Source organism: Bacillus rossius, chromosome 2 (genome assembly GCF_032445375.1).
Source record: "Bacillus rossius redtenbacheri isolate Brsri chromosome 2, Brsri_v3, whole genome shotgun sequence".
Classification (NCBI taxonomy): Eukaryota; Metazoa; Arthropoda; class Insecta; order Phasmatodea; family Bacillidae; genus Bacillus; species Bacillus rossius.
Window position 1 is genome coordinate 68,706,157 of NC_086331.1, and position 16,939 is coordinate 68,723,095.

A 16,939-nucleotide genomic window follows, 5' to 3' on the forward strand; every position below is an offset into this window, starting at 1 on the left:
AACCTAAGACTAAAAATTTTTTCCACACTAGTGAATACACATTAAAAAATTGACTTTTATAATAGGTACCACAGTTGATCTGCAACTGCAGATAAACCGCTGCAGATAGTTAGAAATTGACTATATAGACATTTTTTGAATGCTAGTCATCGTCTAAGTGATTATTGATTTACTTAGAAAATATCCATGAATATTCTGTGCTATAAATGTTATAAATTTCTTTCTTCATTTACGTACCTCATTAACATTACAATAAAATAAACATAGGATAGTACTATTACAGAGTCATCTTATTTTTATTATTGGAACTGTACTTACAAATGCTATTAAAATGCCATTTTTATCATTTTGTATTATTGAATAATGTCTTAGAAATTTTATTTCACAGGTTTCGGACACAGGATATTTAGAACACGTTACGGTAAACAACTTATTAAATTAAATAACAAATAACAATTACTTAACAGCCATTTCTATGTCTACTTTGACACTTCTGTTAAAGTACAGAAAATATATTAAACTGAAATGTCAATAGGTTTATGCAAAATGTGCAATAAATTAGCACTTACAGATTTCAATTTTAGAAACATATAGTTTCATAAGAGAGTGATATAAAAAGGTATATTAATTGTTAAAATATTAATTTCATTCACACATGAGCTATATACCATTTACTTACAAAGTGTAGACCTATATATTCATATGAACACATTTACAAGTGCACATATATAAACAAACTGTACAAGATGTTTTTAAATGACTGACACAAGTTTTTCCTTTTTTTTTCCAAACAGTATATATTGTAAAACTTTTGTGCATATTATAACAAGTACATAAAATAATAGGATAGTAAATTTAACCAAAGTATAGCATATAATACATCACAAAATACATAAACTGGACAATTTATAATGTTAAATTAATACAAAATAATATATTTCACTATTCAATAATTAATTAGATGAATATTTTTTACATTTTTAAAATTGGAAACAGGGTATTCACTAAAAATAATTAACATAAACAAGAATGCTACGAACGCAAAAAATATAAGTTGTTAATAATAAGCCTATAAGAACATTAATTATAACAATCACAACTATAACTAACTTGTTACTTTATTTTGAAGTCACTAATTCTTTGGTGGGGACCCAAAAGTGCCAGTAATAACTGCCAAAGTTGGGTAAAATATTACAACAGTTCCAAGGAAAATTATTACCAAGGATAATCCAATGCACCACACCACCTGAAAAAAAATTAAATATTTTTAAAACAAAATAACAATTCCTAATTCACAAAAATTGTACAAGAAAAAATATAAATTAATGAAATAAATAGAAAGAGTAAGTTAGTAAAATATATGCTATAGCAAAAAATTTACAAATTAATATAGTGATACCTGTATAATATAAAATAAAACCTGTTGAAATTTGCACTAATCAACAAAAATAAACTTTCAATACTAAAACTAAGCAACAGAAACTGTACAGTAAAATTCAGTACAAAGAAACCCCTACACACTAGCATTGAATTTCTTCACGTGGCTCCAATTTTCATATTTAGTAGGTGTACATTTTCATTTAAGTTTATTTTAACTATTAAGGAAAAGATTTAGTTCTCCAATCTCTCCTCTCTGTTAACTAGCCTAATATTTTACTTTACTTGCTCATAAACAAACCTTTATCACGGTTTTTGACCAAAAAAAAATTAATTTCATTATAAATTTCTTAGTAATTCCACACAATTTCTTTGTGCATTAAAATTATACATTAAACGTACCAGCAAATAAATGTTGAATTTAATTTAACAGTGTAACCAGTAACCGTGGTTACTTGTTTTAGTAATAATTTTCTGTAACTTAATTTTCATGAAATAATTAAGTTAAGAAATGTTGCATTTTTTAACTTACAGACATTTTAGATTGATTGTATTTTTATTTTACAAGTTGTGTTATTTTTAAATTAAATTTTCTTTTGTAAGAATTTAAATATTCAAACATCTGATTTTAAACATTTATTTTTAGATATTATTTTCGATTTAGTTTAGATGAAGTTAGATAATTGAAAAATGAAGAATGCCCATTTTGTGTTTATTTGCATTTCTGTGCCGGCAAGTTGCGAGCACCTGCGATGACGCCATGCAGACAACAGCTGATGATGAGCTCAAGGCTTTTTTGCCGGCCAGATGGAGGACAAGAAGAACTGAACTGGCTCAACGTGGCATGTGCGTGTGGTGTGCAGACCGCAAAATGTCTCACAATGCAGATTCCTGCCCATATCCCAAGGAAAGACAAGACCTCTACCACTTCAGATACAACACCAAGCAAGACTGAACTTAATTATTTGGTGGCAGCTGGTATCCCGGGCGCAAGAGAGAAATGGATTGATCCGCTAAAGTAGAAGTATTTTGCATTCATTGGATATGTAATTTTGAATGATGTACGAATCATAAAATAATTTCCTTAAGTCACAGAATTACTTAATACTTGGATTTGCATTACCATGTTTGGTGTGTTGCGTGCCAATTTAATGTGTTACAAATGAATTGGACAAGCTCATTTGCAACTCATTCCTTACATTGTGATATAAAGTAAAAACTTTGCCAGACACAATTTTGTTTAGTAACAGAATTTTTTCAGGCAGCTAAAAGAAATAAAATGTGAAGTTTAGGGATAGAATCTTTTTAGACTATGATGTTAAAAGTGTATGTGGACATATTATAAAGACTTTAAGACTTATGTTCCTTTTTAATACATTTTCTAAATTTTTATATTTTATGTACTTAAATTTTAGTAGTATGTTTTTGCTTAGAACCATTTTTTTTTAAAAGTAAGCAACGCTGGTGTTGGAGTGTAGAATACACATTTTAATGCATAGTTTTATTATTGGTATTTTTATAAATACTTGTTACATTTTAATAAGAGTCTTTTTGATAAGAGTTACAATTTAGCAGAGATCGACTCGTGATATTTATAATGAGTTATACATTTTCTTATGTACCTTGTACTGCCATTATACGGGGTTATTTTTGGTTGATTAATAAATATTGTAATAGCAATACTTATTAAAGTTTTCGTGATTGCATAATTTTTGCTACCTTTTTCTTAATTGACTTTGTAAACGTGTTTTGTTTTGCTTTAAAATCTCTGCTAATTTATTTTTGTTTTTTGTATCTCTACCTGGAAGGGTTGTTTAGAAATCAAAGTAATTTTTCAGGGTAAACAAATTTTTAATAAAAGGTTTGTGTTGCATTTATCCAAGTGTGTTTCCTGTTGAAAGTGTGCCTCAGTGTTTCAATATTAACCTCAGGTTGGGGGGTTGGTAATGCAACAACATGTCGGCAAACCAAAACAAACTTAAATAAAGTGTTCTCGGATACATTTATAGTTTGAAAGAATCAACATGCTTTCTTCAGCAAGGTTATGCTGGAACCTGTTTCATAAAACAGGGTTAGAAGTTACAGGAAAATATTTAAGAAGAATAATTTAAAAATTTTTCATGAAGAAAAAGTGTTTACTTGTGAATCGCAACTGACCTATTGAAGATTTTACAAGTTGAATCAAGACTGTTTTTAGAAAATTACTAAAGCAAAAATAAGCAGCAGAAAGAAAATTAGAAACACAATTCTGGGACATTATGAAATTAAAGAACATAAAAGTATTTTGTTTGGAGCTTTATCGGACCATTAATTTGTAATGTCGCTGGTTCACTATGAATTATAAGTGTCATCGTAAAGATGTTTTATAAAATTTAGTTTTCTAAATTTTATGCAACACAGTTGCATAAATTGTAACAAATTTATATGTTGACTTTAATACAGTTATCTCTTGGAATCTGTTAGTTTAAAACATTTATAATATATCAATGTCATTACGAATTTCCAAGCTACCCCAACATGACTGACTAAAAATGCTAATTGGTTGAAGCCTACAATAGCCATTACAACAATATTGAAGCAAATACTAGTACAGTACACTCCCAATTATCCGCAAAATTAAGTGGCAGGGCCACAGCGGATAGTGAAAATCGCGGATAATCCGCAAAAGAGCAGAAAATGGGAAACAAAAAAGGAAACATTAATTTCAACTTAAAAGTCTAAACATTTATGTACAGTAAAAGTTACAATCAACAGTACAAAATTTTAAATGATGCTAAAATTTTAGTATTTTACTAAATAATTAATAAGTGCTCAACCATACGACTAGAAACAAAGTGCGACAGAGACAAAAATAGCAACACATGCCAGCCTACTGCGTGAGTTCCGAGAAGGCCTGTGGCGTTTTACTGTATACTGCACAATTTACTCGTCAGTAGAGTTCAAATTTGCTCACTTGTAATAAATTACAGATTTACATATGTGCTGTATTTTTTTGTAGCATAAGCGGATAATCGGCACCGCGGATAATAGGGAATTTACTGTATAGAAGCAGCTGTTGACTTGGATGAACATGTGAGACGTGCAGAAGTTGTTGCGAGGGAAAAATCTGAAGTAATAAGCAAACGTACACACATCTAAAATTTCCACATACGTGGCTGATTCATTTAACAAACCTAAAAGTAAATGTATAACATAGCTTCTTCTATTGAACTGGTCATACTCTTGATAAAATCCTAACATTAACTGTTGCACATATAGCAAAGTCAAATTTTTTGTGAAAAAACTGATTCTGAATATGTTCAACAGTGTTTTTAAAAAAGATGCATTTGAAAACTCTCTACATACTAATTCTATATCAGGTACGTGGGCCCCTTTAACAGCACTAATCATATATTTATGTTACATACCATAATTTTCTGTATGCTACACTCACGTATATATTACTGTATAATTTTGATCTAAATACAATCACACAAAACTTAATAAAAAAATTTCACATCAATTTCATAGGAAATTTATAAAATCTGCATAAGAATTTTTTAACCATAATTTATAACTAATTCACATACTTTACTGCTAGTTCAATATAAAAACCAGCTTAAATTAGTTAAAAAATATTTACTCTCATGTCTCTTTGGTAATACGTCTAATCATAAACAGATGAAATGATAACACAACATAATCACATACTATTTTTTTTAAACCATCAAAATTTTCTATAGTACTAAAAGATACTATTGTTGGCATCAATAGGATTGCGTTAAAATTAGCTTGCTGTTACCTTATACTTATTCCACTATCCTGTTTAAAAATGGGGGGAAAAAGGCAATATATTAAACAAAATCAATAAAATGAATAATTCTTTTTGACATATTCAGCAATGTCATAATAACAACTGTCTAAATGCATGTTATAAGTTTTAAAAATATTGCTGATGTGCAAACAACACACCAAAAGGTGAATCCTGAAGTAATATTTACCTGAAATGAAAGTGGCGCACAGTAAACAATTAACTGAACACCATGCAAAAATTTAATAAATAATTACTTGAAGAAATCTAAATGACAGATGTGGTCAAGGAAACTTAATAAAAGCCACTGATAAGGCTATTAAAATCAGCACAAAAGCTATACAATAGTAGAGGACAGGCACCTGAAAAATATGCAAAACAAACATAAGAGCAAAAAAAAAAAACACACCCAAGCAATAATGAATACCAAAGCAAAATAAAGGAATTTTATAAATTACACCATATTTTATGAGTTACCTCAAATGTGTTTTCACATTGTATTCTTTTAGGGCTGGGCTAATGCCAATATTTATATCTGCCAATTCGGGTACTAATAGAAGAATTATGTGGCCAAACATTAAGATCCTTTGCATCAATATTATGCAGAATACATAAAGTGGTGTAACTTTTATGTACAATTTCCAGCAGATTCTTTGAAAAACTAAGAAGGATTTATTTTTGCTATGTTAATTTATATCAGTAGACACACATTTTCAGAATAAAAACTTACCCTTGCACAGCCAAATACAACCCTCCCTTGTAAAAAAAAAAAAAACACAAAGACAAATGCTGAGTGCAGCGAAACTTTTAATGATATAAAATACAGTAAATCTTTATTTTACATCCATGTTGGTTACATTTTCTGGCTAAATATAGAGTTTAAGTTTGGTCTTGCCATTTGCCCTATGTATTTGTCATTTATCAAATGCCTGCAATTTTTCATAGCAGTTCTGAATGCCTTCTAGTAACACATACTGGTTTATTCACTGACAGCGGCTTCTTTTTCAATGTGCCAACATCATTGATGAAGCGTTCAAAATGACTAACTTATTTTATTTATGAAAATACTTAGATGCACAATGTTTGAATTGTATTTTACGAACGGTTCCAATAGTTTAAAATACTGTATCACATCCGGTGACTGGCATGGTATCATTCTATTATGTTCATTACAGCAGTGTCATGTAGTTCAGTCCATCCTTCAAACAGGACACGCGCATAACCGAATACCATTATTGATTATTCACTGACTTGCAACCGAACAGAACTGTCACACGCAGCACGTACTATGTCATTTAATGTTAACCTACTCTGCGGAGTTCTAAGCTTACTACTACAATTAGTGGCAGCAGCATGCTATGTTTTTATTTGTCAGTTGTCTTTGGTTCTCCGTTAACTAGGTTTTCCAAAAACAAAGATACTTAAGCATAGCGACTTGGAACACTAAAGCCTTTCATGTTTACTTGTCAGTCTGTTGGTTTCACAATGCACAGAACCATAATGGCAACCAATGAGAATAGTTTCCGATTTAATGATCACCAATAGTCAAATATAGATCTCCTATTGGTGACACAAAGTAAAGAACATAAAACAGTTGGTAGTAGACTAACGTTTTTGCACACATTTGATCGCGTCCATTTTCGCAAGCTCCTCACCATGGAATGTGTTTGTAGTGTATTACAAATACATGTCTGTAATGAGCTTTCACACCCTTGTCATTGAAAAACAGGCCTTATTTTTTAGTAATGTTGTGCTTTTTTTATTAGTTATTGTGACAGTTTTGTTGGTACTACAGTTCCATGTAATACTAAAATAAAAAAAGTTTTTTTTATAAACTTTAAATGGATATTCTTTATTTTTTGTGGAGATGTTACACTAAACAAAACATAAATAAATTGTTGGTATTGGTACTCTGTATCTGCAGTATCAGTATTGGAAGTATCAGAAAAACTTTGTATCAGCCCAGCCCTAGTAATATTTGCTTCCAGCCTCACACATATAGTAATAGTATAGGTACCGGTACCCAAAAGTAGCTTCACACAATTAAAGATAAGATGATTCGTAGCACAAAGTTTATAAATGTAAAAACCAAACAAAATATATCACATTATTTTGGGACAGTAATTTAGCTTATTTCGGTGTTATCATTTGTTTAGTTTTTGAGAAGCCATGTTATTTCAGCATGCTTATGTTTGTGAGGTATGTAGGAAGGCAGTGTTATAATGGCGGATTAAATAGTTGTTATGGGGTTATTTGAGTGTCCTTAATTACAAGTTATTACCAGTGACAATGTACTCCTGATAGTAACATTATCCCAATTTCTTTGACTCGTAATGAAACATTCAAATATTTACATCATACTACTGTAATGGCTATGTAATTTCTTTAATTTGGGTGACTTTTAGGACTGCTGCTATAAACATTCTGAAATATCGCCTTTCTATAAGTTATTAGTTTCTATTATTGCGTATATTCATAGGACAAATAAGAATAAACCCTGAAAACTCAACATATTTTGTCAGAGAGGAAAAATCAGGTAATTCTAGATATAATGGGTGAGGAAATAGTTTTAAATGTGAGAAATGGCTAAAATTATCACATAACTTGTATGACCTGTTTATTTAAAAAACTTCAATATTTTGCTGGCAAAATTGCAGAATAAGACATAATTTAGGAGTTCAGCAATTAATGTTAAACAATCAAGATGCACAAATTTAAAACCCACACCATTAAAATATCTCAATAATAAATTAAGTGCTACATAAGAATTTAATGTAAAGATCAATGAACTTCCAACTTCTAGTATTTCTGCCTTCTTTAATTGAAGTGAAGAGTTCAAAATAATTAAAAAAGCAAAATTTATCTAGACAGAAGGCTATATTTGTTTAATTTTATTTTGACTTGTTACACCTGTGCATAATGAAGTGAAATTATATTATTTAATGAAATTGAAAAATTAAGATGACAATCCTACAAGGGATAGATGATTTATTATATTTTTTATCATTACTTTATCAAAAATAATATTTGTGGCAAAGTTATGCAGTGTCCCTCTGAGGTAATCCGATTAGGAGTGGCGTCTCTCTTCATGTCCATCGAGGGTTCAGTACCCAGAGTCCCATCTGTGTGACGCTTCGAGTGTTAAGTCGTGGATTCTGATGACGCAAAACTTCGGAGGGCTACAAGACCTTTCCAGGTCGAGACTTGGAGGTATTTAAGACGGAGGCCGACCTGCAACGAGTAACGTGAGAGTAACAGAGGCTGGTGGTGACACTGGTGTGTGTGCGCGAGTGGTTTGTGATGATAGTGGTAATCCTTGGAGTGATGAGAGTGTGAAGTGATGAGGGTGAGTGACCCCTTGGTGAGCAATAGTGGATGGCAATGATGGACTTCGTGTGTGAAGATTGGTGTATTGGGTACCAAGCATCCGGGACAAATTGTGTGTGCAGCGGACGAGTGAGTAGTGCGAGGCAGTATGTTGAGATCGAGGTGCGCAATAAGAGATGAACAGTAGAGAGAGTAAGTGTTGAGCCGAGCTCCAGTGGAAGAGTTTTTTATTCTTAATATTAGAGATTTTAGTTTGCATATCGCTGGTGTGCTTATAACGACGTATTGAAAGAAGTTCCGCTCCTGACCACTAGTGAGTGTTGGCGCGCATAGGCGGGTGGTGACGTGAACTCTGTAGTCTCTGAACGAGAGTGATCGAGTGCGGCTCTTGGCTTGAGCGGCGAGTGTTATACGCCACTCTGTGGAACAATTTATAAGTTGTCTATCAGACTTAGATTACCTGGTGTATTATCCGGGGGATGTAATCGGCTTTTGAAATGAATTTGTAGAAGAAAAAGAAACATGTGCTGCGGGAACTGTCACTTGCGCTCCATGGTTGGTGTCATTGAGCGGGCCTGGTGCAGGCTTGTGGGACGGCCTATGAAGAACTTGTGTTTGGAGAATGAGTCCACCGGCTTGTTTAAGCACTAATCCCCTAATGTCATCACGCCGATATGCAAGTAATTGAAACAGGTACAGAATTTTCCTTTGCCCCTGGTGAAGATGCAGCAGCAAGCCACTTGTGACTAGTTGGCCTTTTTGACACTTGACTTGTGTCTTAACAAGAGGTGGGACGATACCACATTTTCGATACTTGATTCTATATTGTTTTTTCAGTTCAATACTTTCGATACTTTCGATACTCCAGGGAAAAATATTTTTCCCATTAAGTAACAATTATTACAAATAACATAAATTAGTTTTAAACTATATAAATTCCCTCTTTATTACAAAAATACAAACTACAAACAACTTTAAAGACTTGAGTATAAAAATCAATATAAAAAATAGAAGTGAAATACAAAATGAGAAACAGTGGCCTTACAAAATGTTATGAAGTTCTTTCTTGGAGGGGGGGGAAAAGTCACCAAGCCTAAATTAGAAATTAAAAAAATTAGGTTATTGTAAAAAGAAAATCTGAAATTTTTGCTTGTTTGTTTCATTTTACAAAGAACTTTATACAACAGAACAATTTTCAATAAAATTTTAACTTGAGAAACGTAAATTACAAAACAATCCGATCGTAAGAAAACAACAACAAACGGGTATATTCAGTTCAAAGATTAATGAATGCACAAAATATGAGATCCGTGCCTTGGTAAAGCGCGTAAACCATTTTCATAATCATTGCTAGTTTTCGCCACTAGTCTCGCTTGGTGCTGGCCATAGATGCTACTAGCGAAGTGCACAGTCTTCCTGATAGCATTAAATATAACAATGAGAGAATGATATGTTATAGTTCATTACTTCCTGAACATTTATTTCCACTTTAAAAGATTAGAATCATATTAGGACTCACCTACTGTAACTACAGCATAAGAGCGATTATTAAAAGTAAGGTTGGGAACGGCAAAATCAGGTAGCAATTGTTGCCCAAATGTGATTGAAAAAAATACATCAAGCAAAAATGAAATATTTTTTTAACTATTTATTTCAGCATTAAAATATGAATTATTAAAAATTATGAAATAATAAAAAAAAAATTTATAATAGCAGGAAGCGAACCCTGACCGGCCGGCTGCTAGGCAAGAGCCTTACCAACTAGGATAGGCTGGCTCGCCTGGCACGACAGAAAATGTACCGGCGTAAAAGTTTGTATAAAACTTTAACCGCAATTTTTGCGAACACTAAGGCGCATTGGACAAAACACTTTTAGCTTAGTACTCTGGGGGCCTTCCTGCACAACATATATAAGACCTATTAAAATCTGTTTGTACCATACTTGGTAGTCCCCTTGTAAGTATGAAAGACATTTGTAATATTAGTAATTTGTTGCATGTAATTAATGTATTTATTCTACTTAAAAAATGCTTCTGATAAATGACACCAGTAAAATTATGTTAGCGCTAATTAAAGTATTGGCATACTTGGTGCAATGTATTGGCGGGTGTGCAACACCTGAACTTGTATGAGCCTGTTTACAAACAGAAAACCTGATCAGTATTAAAATTATGCAACTTTAAGTTTCTTGAATTTTTTTATAATAATCTCAAATATGGTTTCCTTGTAAAAAATTTAGTAAATAATTCTCTCCTGTTGATATTGAGGGCATCTGCTTTAGGGCATGCTTATTTGCCTTGTCAGAAAATAGTAATTTTATTTTTTTGCATTTTCCCTTTTTTGTGCTCTAGCAGGTATCCAAATTATACCGTCTTGGTCCTGAATGGGCAAGGAGGTTCCAAAGTAAACAACAGAGCAAGTGGGACCATGTGAAATGCATAAAAAACGATAAGCAATGTAATAGCTAAAAGCAGACATAGACATTTAAACTTCTGGGCCACATGCCTATGTTTACATCAAAACTTTAATGTGTTTATTGAAGCTTGGAAGTTTCACTACAAAAAGTTTCAACAAAAATCTTAACTTTTGCAGAATGGATCATCGTGTTTTTGAAACATAAGATGTGTTAGTTAATAACTGTATTAGAATAAGTATAATTATTAAAATTAAATTCAACTTTTTGTTGAATTTAATTTTAATAATTATACTTATTCTAATACAGTTATTAACTAACACATCTTATGTTTCAAAAACACGATGATCCATTCTGCAAAAGTTAAGATTTTTAATACTTGACTCTTTCCAGACACCAAAATTGGGTTTGGGGGGAGAGGGCCAATTGCTTTAGTGGTTTAGTTGCACCTATGCTGCAACCATTTGGGCACAGACTCTGTGTTAATAAATTAATGGGAATCATGCTAGGAGTTAGGGTTTAACCTTCAGCCTTGCCTTGCCATATGAAAATTGTATCTGCATGCCCTGTAACTGAGGAACCTGTTTGGTACTAATACTGTCCTACTACTGTATGTTATTTCTCATTATCTTCCATCAAAGGTTACTATAAGTAATTGACTGGCATTAAACCCATAGATTAGGATTCCAGAATAGTGATGTGATAATATACAATTAAGGCAGCCATCATTAAAACCAAAAAGACAAATATGATATTATGTTAGGTTCTTTAACACATTTATTTATGTTTTTACACTCTTAAACTATGTAAGTATAAAAAAAAACATAGTTGCACAAACTTGTGAAGCTAATTTTGACATACCATATTCACGTTGAAATTCTGTAATAGATTCGGTAATATTAAGATTAATGATTATTACTCTTCAAATAACAAAAGAATTCTTTTCATGCATAGGTTTTGCTTAACTACATAACCAGTATTAAAACTATATGGAAATAAAAATGCTAACAAGCAAAATAAAGTGACTTCACAAATGTAAGTTTGAATAATAAAAGTATGTTACATAAATTATAAAAAAAATACTAAACAATGAAGAATAATCAATATTTACTCTTCTCCAGAAAAAATGAACAAGGACATAAAACAGTAAAAAAAAAAAATAAAAAAAGATGACAGTACCAATTAAATATACTTTTAAGTAACTTACTCTAATTTATATCACTGCACAATACTCACACTATTTGACTGATTCTTAATGGCAACAAAATCCTTGTGTAAACAATCAAGATCATGAAACAGTTTAAACCTTTCTGCATTACACTGGGCATATCTTTCTTTAAGAATTACCAGTTCTTCTTCTAACGCTTTTACCTAAAAAAAGAAAATACAAAATAAAATAAATTTAATTTTATCATTATGCTGGCCAGGTCATCAGTGAGTGACTTTCACACTAAACTTACAATTTTTTGTAAACATTACAAACATTTTCCGCTTGCCTAGGTTTCAAATCCATAAACCCATAAACTAAAGCCAAACTAGCACCTTAGCCAGTCAAAGAGGTTGTCCTCAGCATGAATTAGTTTCAAATTTTGGTTTTACCCTCATTGACAAAGGTATTAGAAATAGACACAAATAACACAATTCAGGAAAACAGATAGGAATCTGCTATGGCTTAGGGTAAGAAACCAACCACACATTTACCTACGGCATTTTTGGGAAACAATGGAAAACACCACTCACGACAACATTGAAAATGTGCCTGCTGATGAAAAACAGATCAGTTCACAAAATGTCACAACTGTTTAATGTGATGACTATTTACTTAAGTTATATTGATTATGTTTTTCTGAATTCTGTGCACATCAAGTTGTTAGCTTGTTTTCAATATTAACTGTTATCATTGTTAATTTTTTTTATTAATTGTCATGTTGTTTTAATTTTGTCAATCGACTTAATTCCCTCCGTATGTATTTTAGACACAGCTAACCTAGGCTTTTATGTTGTGCTTTTTACGCATATTTTTGTCAGTCATGACTTTCTGAGTTAAGGAAGTGTTCTGGAATGGTTATATCCATCATTCCTCCTCAAGTTGTGTGTTTTAGAGTTTAATACCTGAAAGGAACCACACTGAATAAAGATGAAGGTAGCAAAATTAATAGTTTAATTATTACATGGGGTTCTAGCATGTTTTCCATTGAAAAAGGGCCTAGAAATTAATGACTTTAGAAGTGTTTCATATCAGAAATGTCATTGAACAGTGTTACATGGATTACAAATTCTGTGCACAGGATGTCTGGAAAGGTGTCTACAATCTGTCCAAGAGCATCTGACTATAACATCCTTCATGGACAAAGATCAGGAACAGGTACCATTAAACCTCTGTCCACTTTAGAATGGATGGTGTTTGACTATGTGGTGATGGGAAGAGGACACTATTGTCAATGATTTAGCCATGTCCACCACATTATGGCGAACTATTCTATTGACAAAGTACTCCATATAGATTGATTAGTAAATTGAAAATTATAAGTTAGCTACTGAGCATGAAAAATGGCAAGGTCTTGTCTAATTGTAACTATGCAACTTTAAATACCGATCACCTCCATTGCCACCCCACCCTTTTATTTTTTCAAGTAGAGCTTTACATCTCATTATGCTAATTAGAGGCTAACATTCAATAACGTGATTTTGGGAAAACATGAAAAACAACAATAGGGGTGGAACTATGGTCCTTTGGAACTTGAGTCCTGTGTCTCACAACTGTACCACAGGTTTTCGTAAGAGAAATATTCAGATGGGTGTTCTCCACTCAATTTCTTTAGTAACACATTCATTCTGTTACTGCTGCTTCAGCACCCTTCCCTTACAACTTCCCACTTCACACACTGTTACAATTGAGTAGAAACATCAATATTTATGTCTTGGATTTAGAGGCTAAAATGCACTTAAACAAGCATAAAAGGTTGCTAATAAATATTGATTAGTATCAATATGTACATACTAACTCTTGGTTTATAACATGACATGTAAAAAGTTAAGGTGTCATAAAAAAAAACTAATAGGATCAACATGATTGTGAAATTTACCATTTGAAGTGTTTCTGTATGTACAGTTGATTGTTGCTCTAGCAAATTAACAAAACTTTTATCTAGCTTCTCGCCCAACTGTTCTTTGAGAGCATCAATGTAACAACTTGCTTTAGATAAAAGTTCATTTTCTTCTTTTATATCCTTATATTCTAGTTTCAACCTGGAAAAAAAAAGTACAAACTATGGCAAATAAATATACCTGATTCACAGAAAAGTTATTATTATTATTATTATTATTATTATTATTATTATTATTTTAAAAGACTATGTACACCAAACTCTGGAAGAATGTAAAATTTTTTGTGTTCAATTAGACAGTTATAGATTTGGGCACTTGAAAATACAATAATAAAAAAACAAAATAAATTATAAAAAATTATAGATTGCCTACATTTGAGTGTCAGTCCATTATAGGCTAGCTCTGTACACAAACATAGACTAACAATAAGTACTATACACAACCAAAGAGGACTGAAAAGTTTGATCTGGCCAGCCAGGTACTTCTGCACTGAAACACAGCCAAACATTAACATATGGGATTACTCTAAGGTAGATCATGAAAAAATAAGTTGAAAACATGTTTATGACTAATAATCTAAGGTGCATCTCAAGGCTGCCTTTTAAGTTAGAGCTGATTAACTGGTTTATTGCAATTAATGGAGGAAGTGTTTACAATACAACACTAAGTGCCTGGATGATGTTTAAATGAAGAATGTTAAACACCCACCGAAAAACTTGTCACTGTTGTAAAATATTTTCATTGAAATATTTGGTGGTAACAACTTTATTTCCCAGACATTTTTGTGATGTGGAAGAATATTGTGATTTTTAAAGGTTGATTTTTAATCTGCATGTTAAAATTGACAACAATTTTTGCCTTGTGTTATTAACCTTACCCCTGATATTTTTGAGAAATGCTATTATTAAATTTATAAGAAAAAAACTGCAATGCCTAACAGGTATGCTACACCACAACACCCAGTATTCTAAAGTTGCTACAAATCAGGGGCACTAATTGTCAAGTGAGGTACATGCCTATGCATGTATTTTAAAAGCAAGATTTTATAAAAAAATAAAAAACACATATGTCATCAATCACTATGAGAGAAAAAAATAAGGTACCATCTTAATCTGAGAAGGGATGTCATCTCCTAAAACAAAACCTCAGGATTTAAAAAACAATACTGATTTCTGTAACATAGTTTACAAAATGTTGCATGTAGAATCTGAGGATTAGGATTGAAATCTGGAAGGCAGATGAACACCCAGCCACAAGAGACAATTACTGGGGATAGGGGGGCCCATTTACCATTGGATGAGCACAAAGTACTTGTGTTTATTATGGTGAAACTGCCTGTTGTGAATCAACATTATGGAATGTTTCTCATGGCCAGAACTTGCAGACATGCAATTCATGTATACAAATGGACAGGCTGCACAAAAGATGTATACAGAGCAATACTCTAACACCAATCAATACACCACATTTGTTTCTGTGGACCAACAGTTAAAAGTGAAAGTTTTAAGACGAAAAAAATTAAGTGTTAGCTGCAGATGTACTTGCCAAAAGAATGTGTTTTGATGAGTGGAGAAACCACTAAACACTAGTACATGTTCCTGAGCACATAGGACACACTTACCTGAGCATTATTGAGCGAGTTTTGTGGGAATATTCAATGCATCCATACCATTTGCAGAGTGTGCAAGCTATGGGTCTTACACATTATTCCCGTCAGATGAAGTTCACAGAATGCTATCTTAGACAACTAACAGTGCATTGAAAGTTTGGTAAATAAATACTGTTTACCAATAAAGATTCTTCCCCTGTGACTACAATGGCGCTTCTGTATGAATGTATGGGCGGCAATCATCAAAGATGTTTTGGTGGGCCCCTACATATTAATACCATATCTCACTAGCCACTTGTACTGTCTCTTCCTGCACGAAATTTTACTTGAGTTAATAAATTTAAGAAGTTCCACTGGCAACCAGGGAAACAGATGGGTTTCCAATATGATGGTGCCCAGGCCCATCAAAAATGCATCATGGGAGATAATCTGGAATATACAATTCCCTGGACAATGGATAGCCAAGGAGATCCCACTGCCTGACCTACATCTAATCTCAATCCGCTAGATTTTTTATTGTGGGGGACATGAGAGCCTGGTAAACGAGTACCCTGTAAAATATCAAGAAGATTTTGTCACAAGTATCATCACACCTGCTGAACATATCAGATACATGCAGAGTGTTTTTATAAGTGTTCGGCAGTACTTGCTGCATCATTGTGAACTGTGTATCGTACATGAGAGCTGCAATGTAAAGCCAATTTTGTAAAATAAGTTTACATCTATGCAAATAGATTTGGACATTACTGCTCTTGATAATTTAACTTGCTTCACTCAAAATGAATCATCTTACATGTGATCGAAAACTACGCGATATGTTTATCCCTGAACACTCGATGACTACATCACTTAAGGCCGTCCCTGGTCCAGCGACTTGATGGGGAATTGTAGGTTAAAAAGTGTTTTCTATATATTCTAAAATTTTTCAGATAAAAATTTTGTACTTGGCTTGTTTGCTGCAGTTTTACAACAGAAATCATCGTACCGATTAATATTGTAGAAAAAATATTGATAAGTATTTTATTTTACGTTTTTAAAATTAAGGAAAACCTAAAGTGGGTTAAAAAACAGGCTGTAAGATATACAAATATTTAGAGCCAGCACAATTTTTCCTTTTAAAGTAAAGATAAAAAAAGTAAGCGGTAGCATACTGCTAACTTTATTAGAACAAGAAATATTTCGTATTTTGCATTTTCAGCTATTTTTCTGGCCGCAAGTAGGTTCACTTGCGCCTGTCTTGCGCGCGGGAGCGTGCAGTCGGCTGCCGTGTTGCCATTACTTCGGACCCATCCTCCGCTAACGGAATCTGACCCCA

At 32.4% G+C, this 16,939-nt stretch overlaps 1 protein-coding gene across 14 annotated transcripts in view; it reads right to left on the minus strand.

Moving 5' to 3' along the window:
* Positions 1 to 256: 256 nt before the first annotated feature.
* The window catches only part of LOC134529350 (sarcolemmal membrane-associated protein-like), a 236,039-nt gene continuing 219,356 nt past the window's right edge, over positions 257 to 16,939 (minus strand). For 12 of the 14 annotated variants that reach the window (XM_063363327.1, XM_063363324.1, XM_063363314.1 and 9 more), the window contains 3 exons: positions 13,994 to 14,156; positions 12,144 to 12,278; positions 258 to 1,246 (listed from right to left, as the gene is read on the minus strand). In XM_063363327.1, coding sequence (XP_063219397.1) covers positions 1,133 to 1,246; positions 12,144 to 12,278; positions 13,994 to 14,156 — 412 coding nt within the window. In that variant the 3' untranslated portion in view covers positions 258 to 1,132. Of the gene's footprint in view, positions 1,247 to 5,361; positions 5,530 to 12,143; positions 12,279 to 13,993; positions 14,157 to 16,939 lie in introns of those variants that run through there. The other 2 variants (XM_063363326.1, XM_063363322.1) reach the window with 2 other exon arrangements.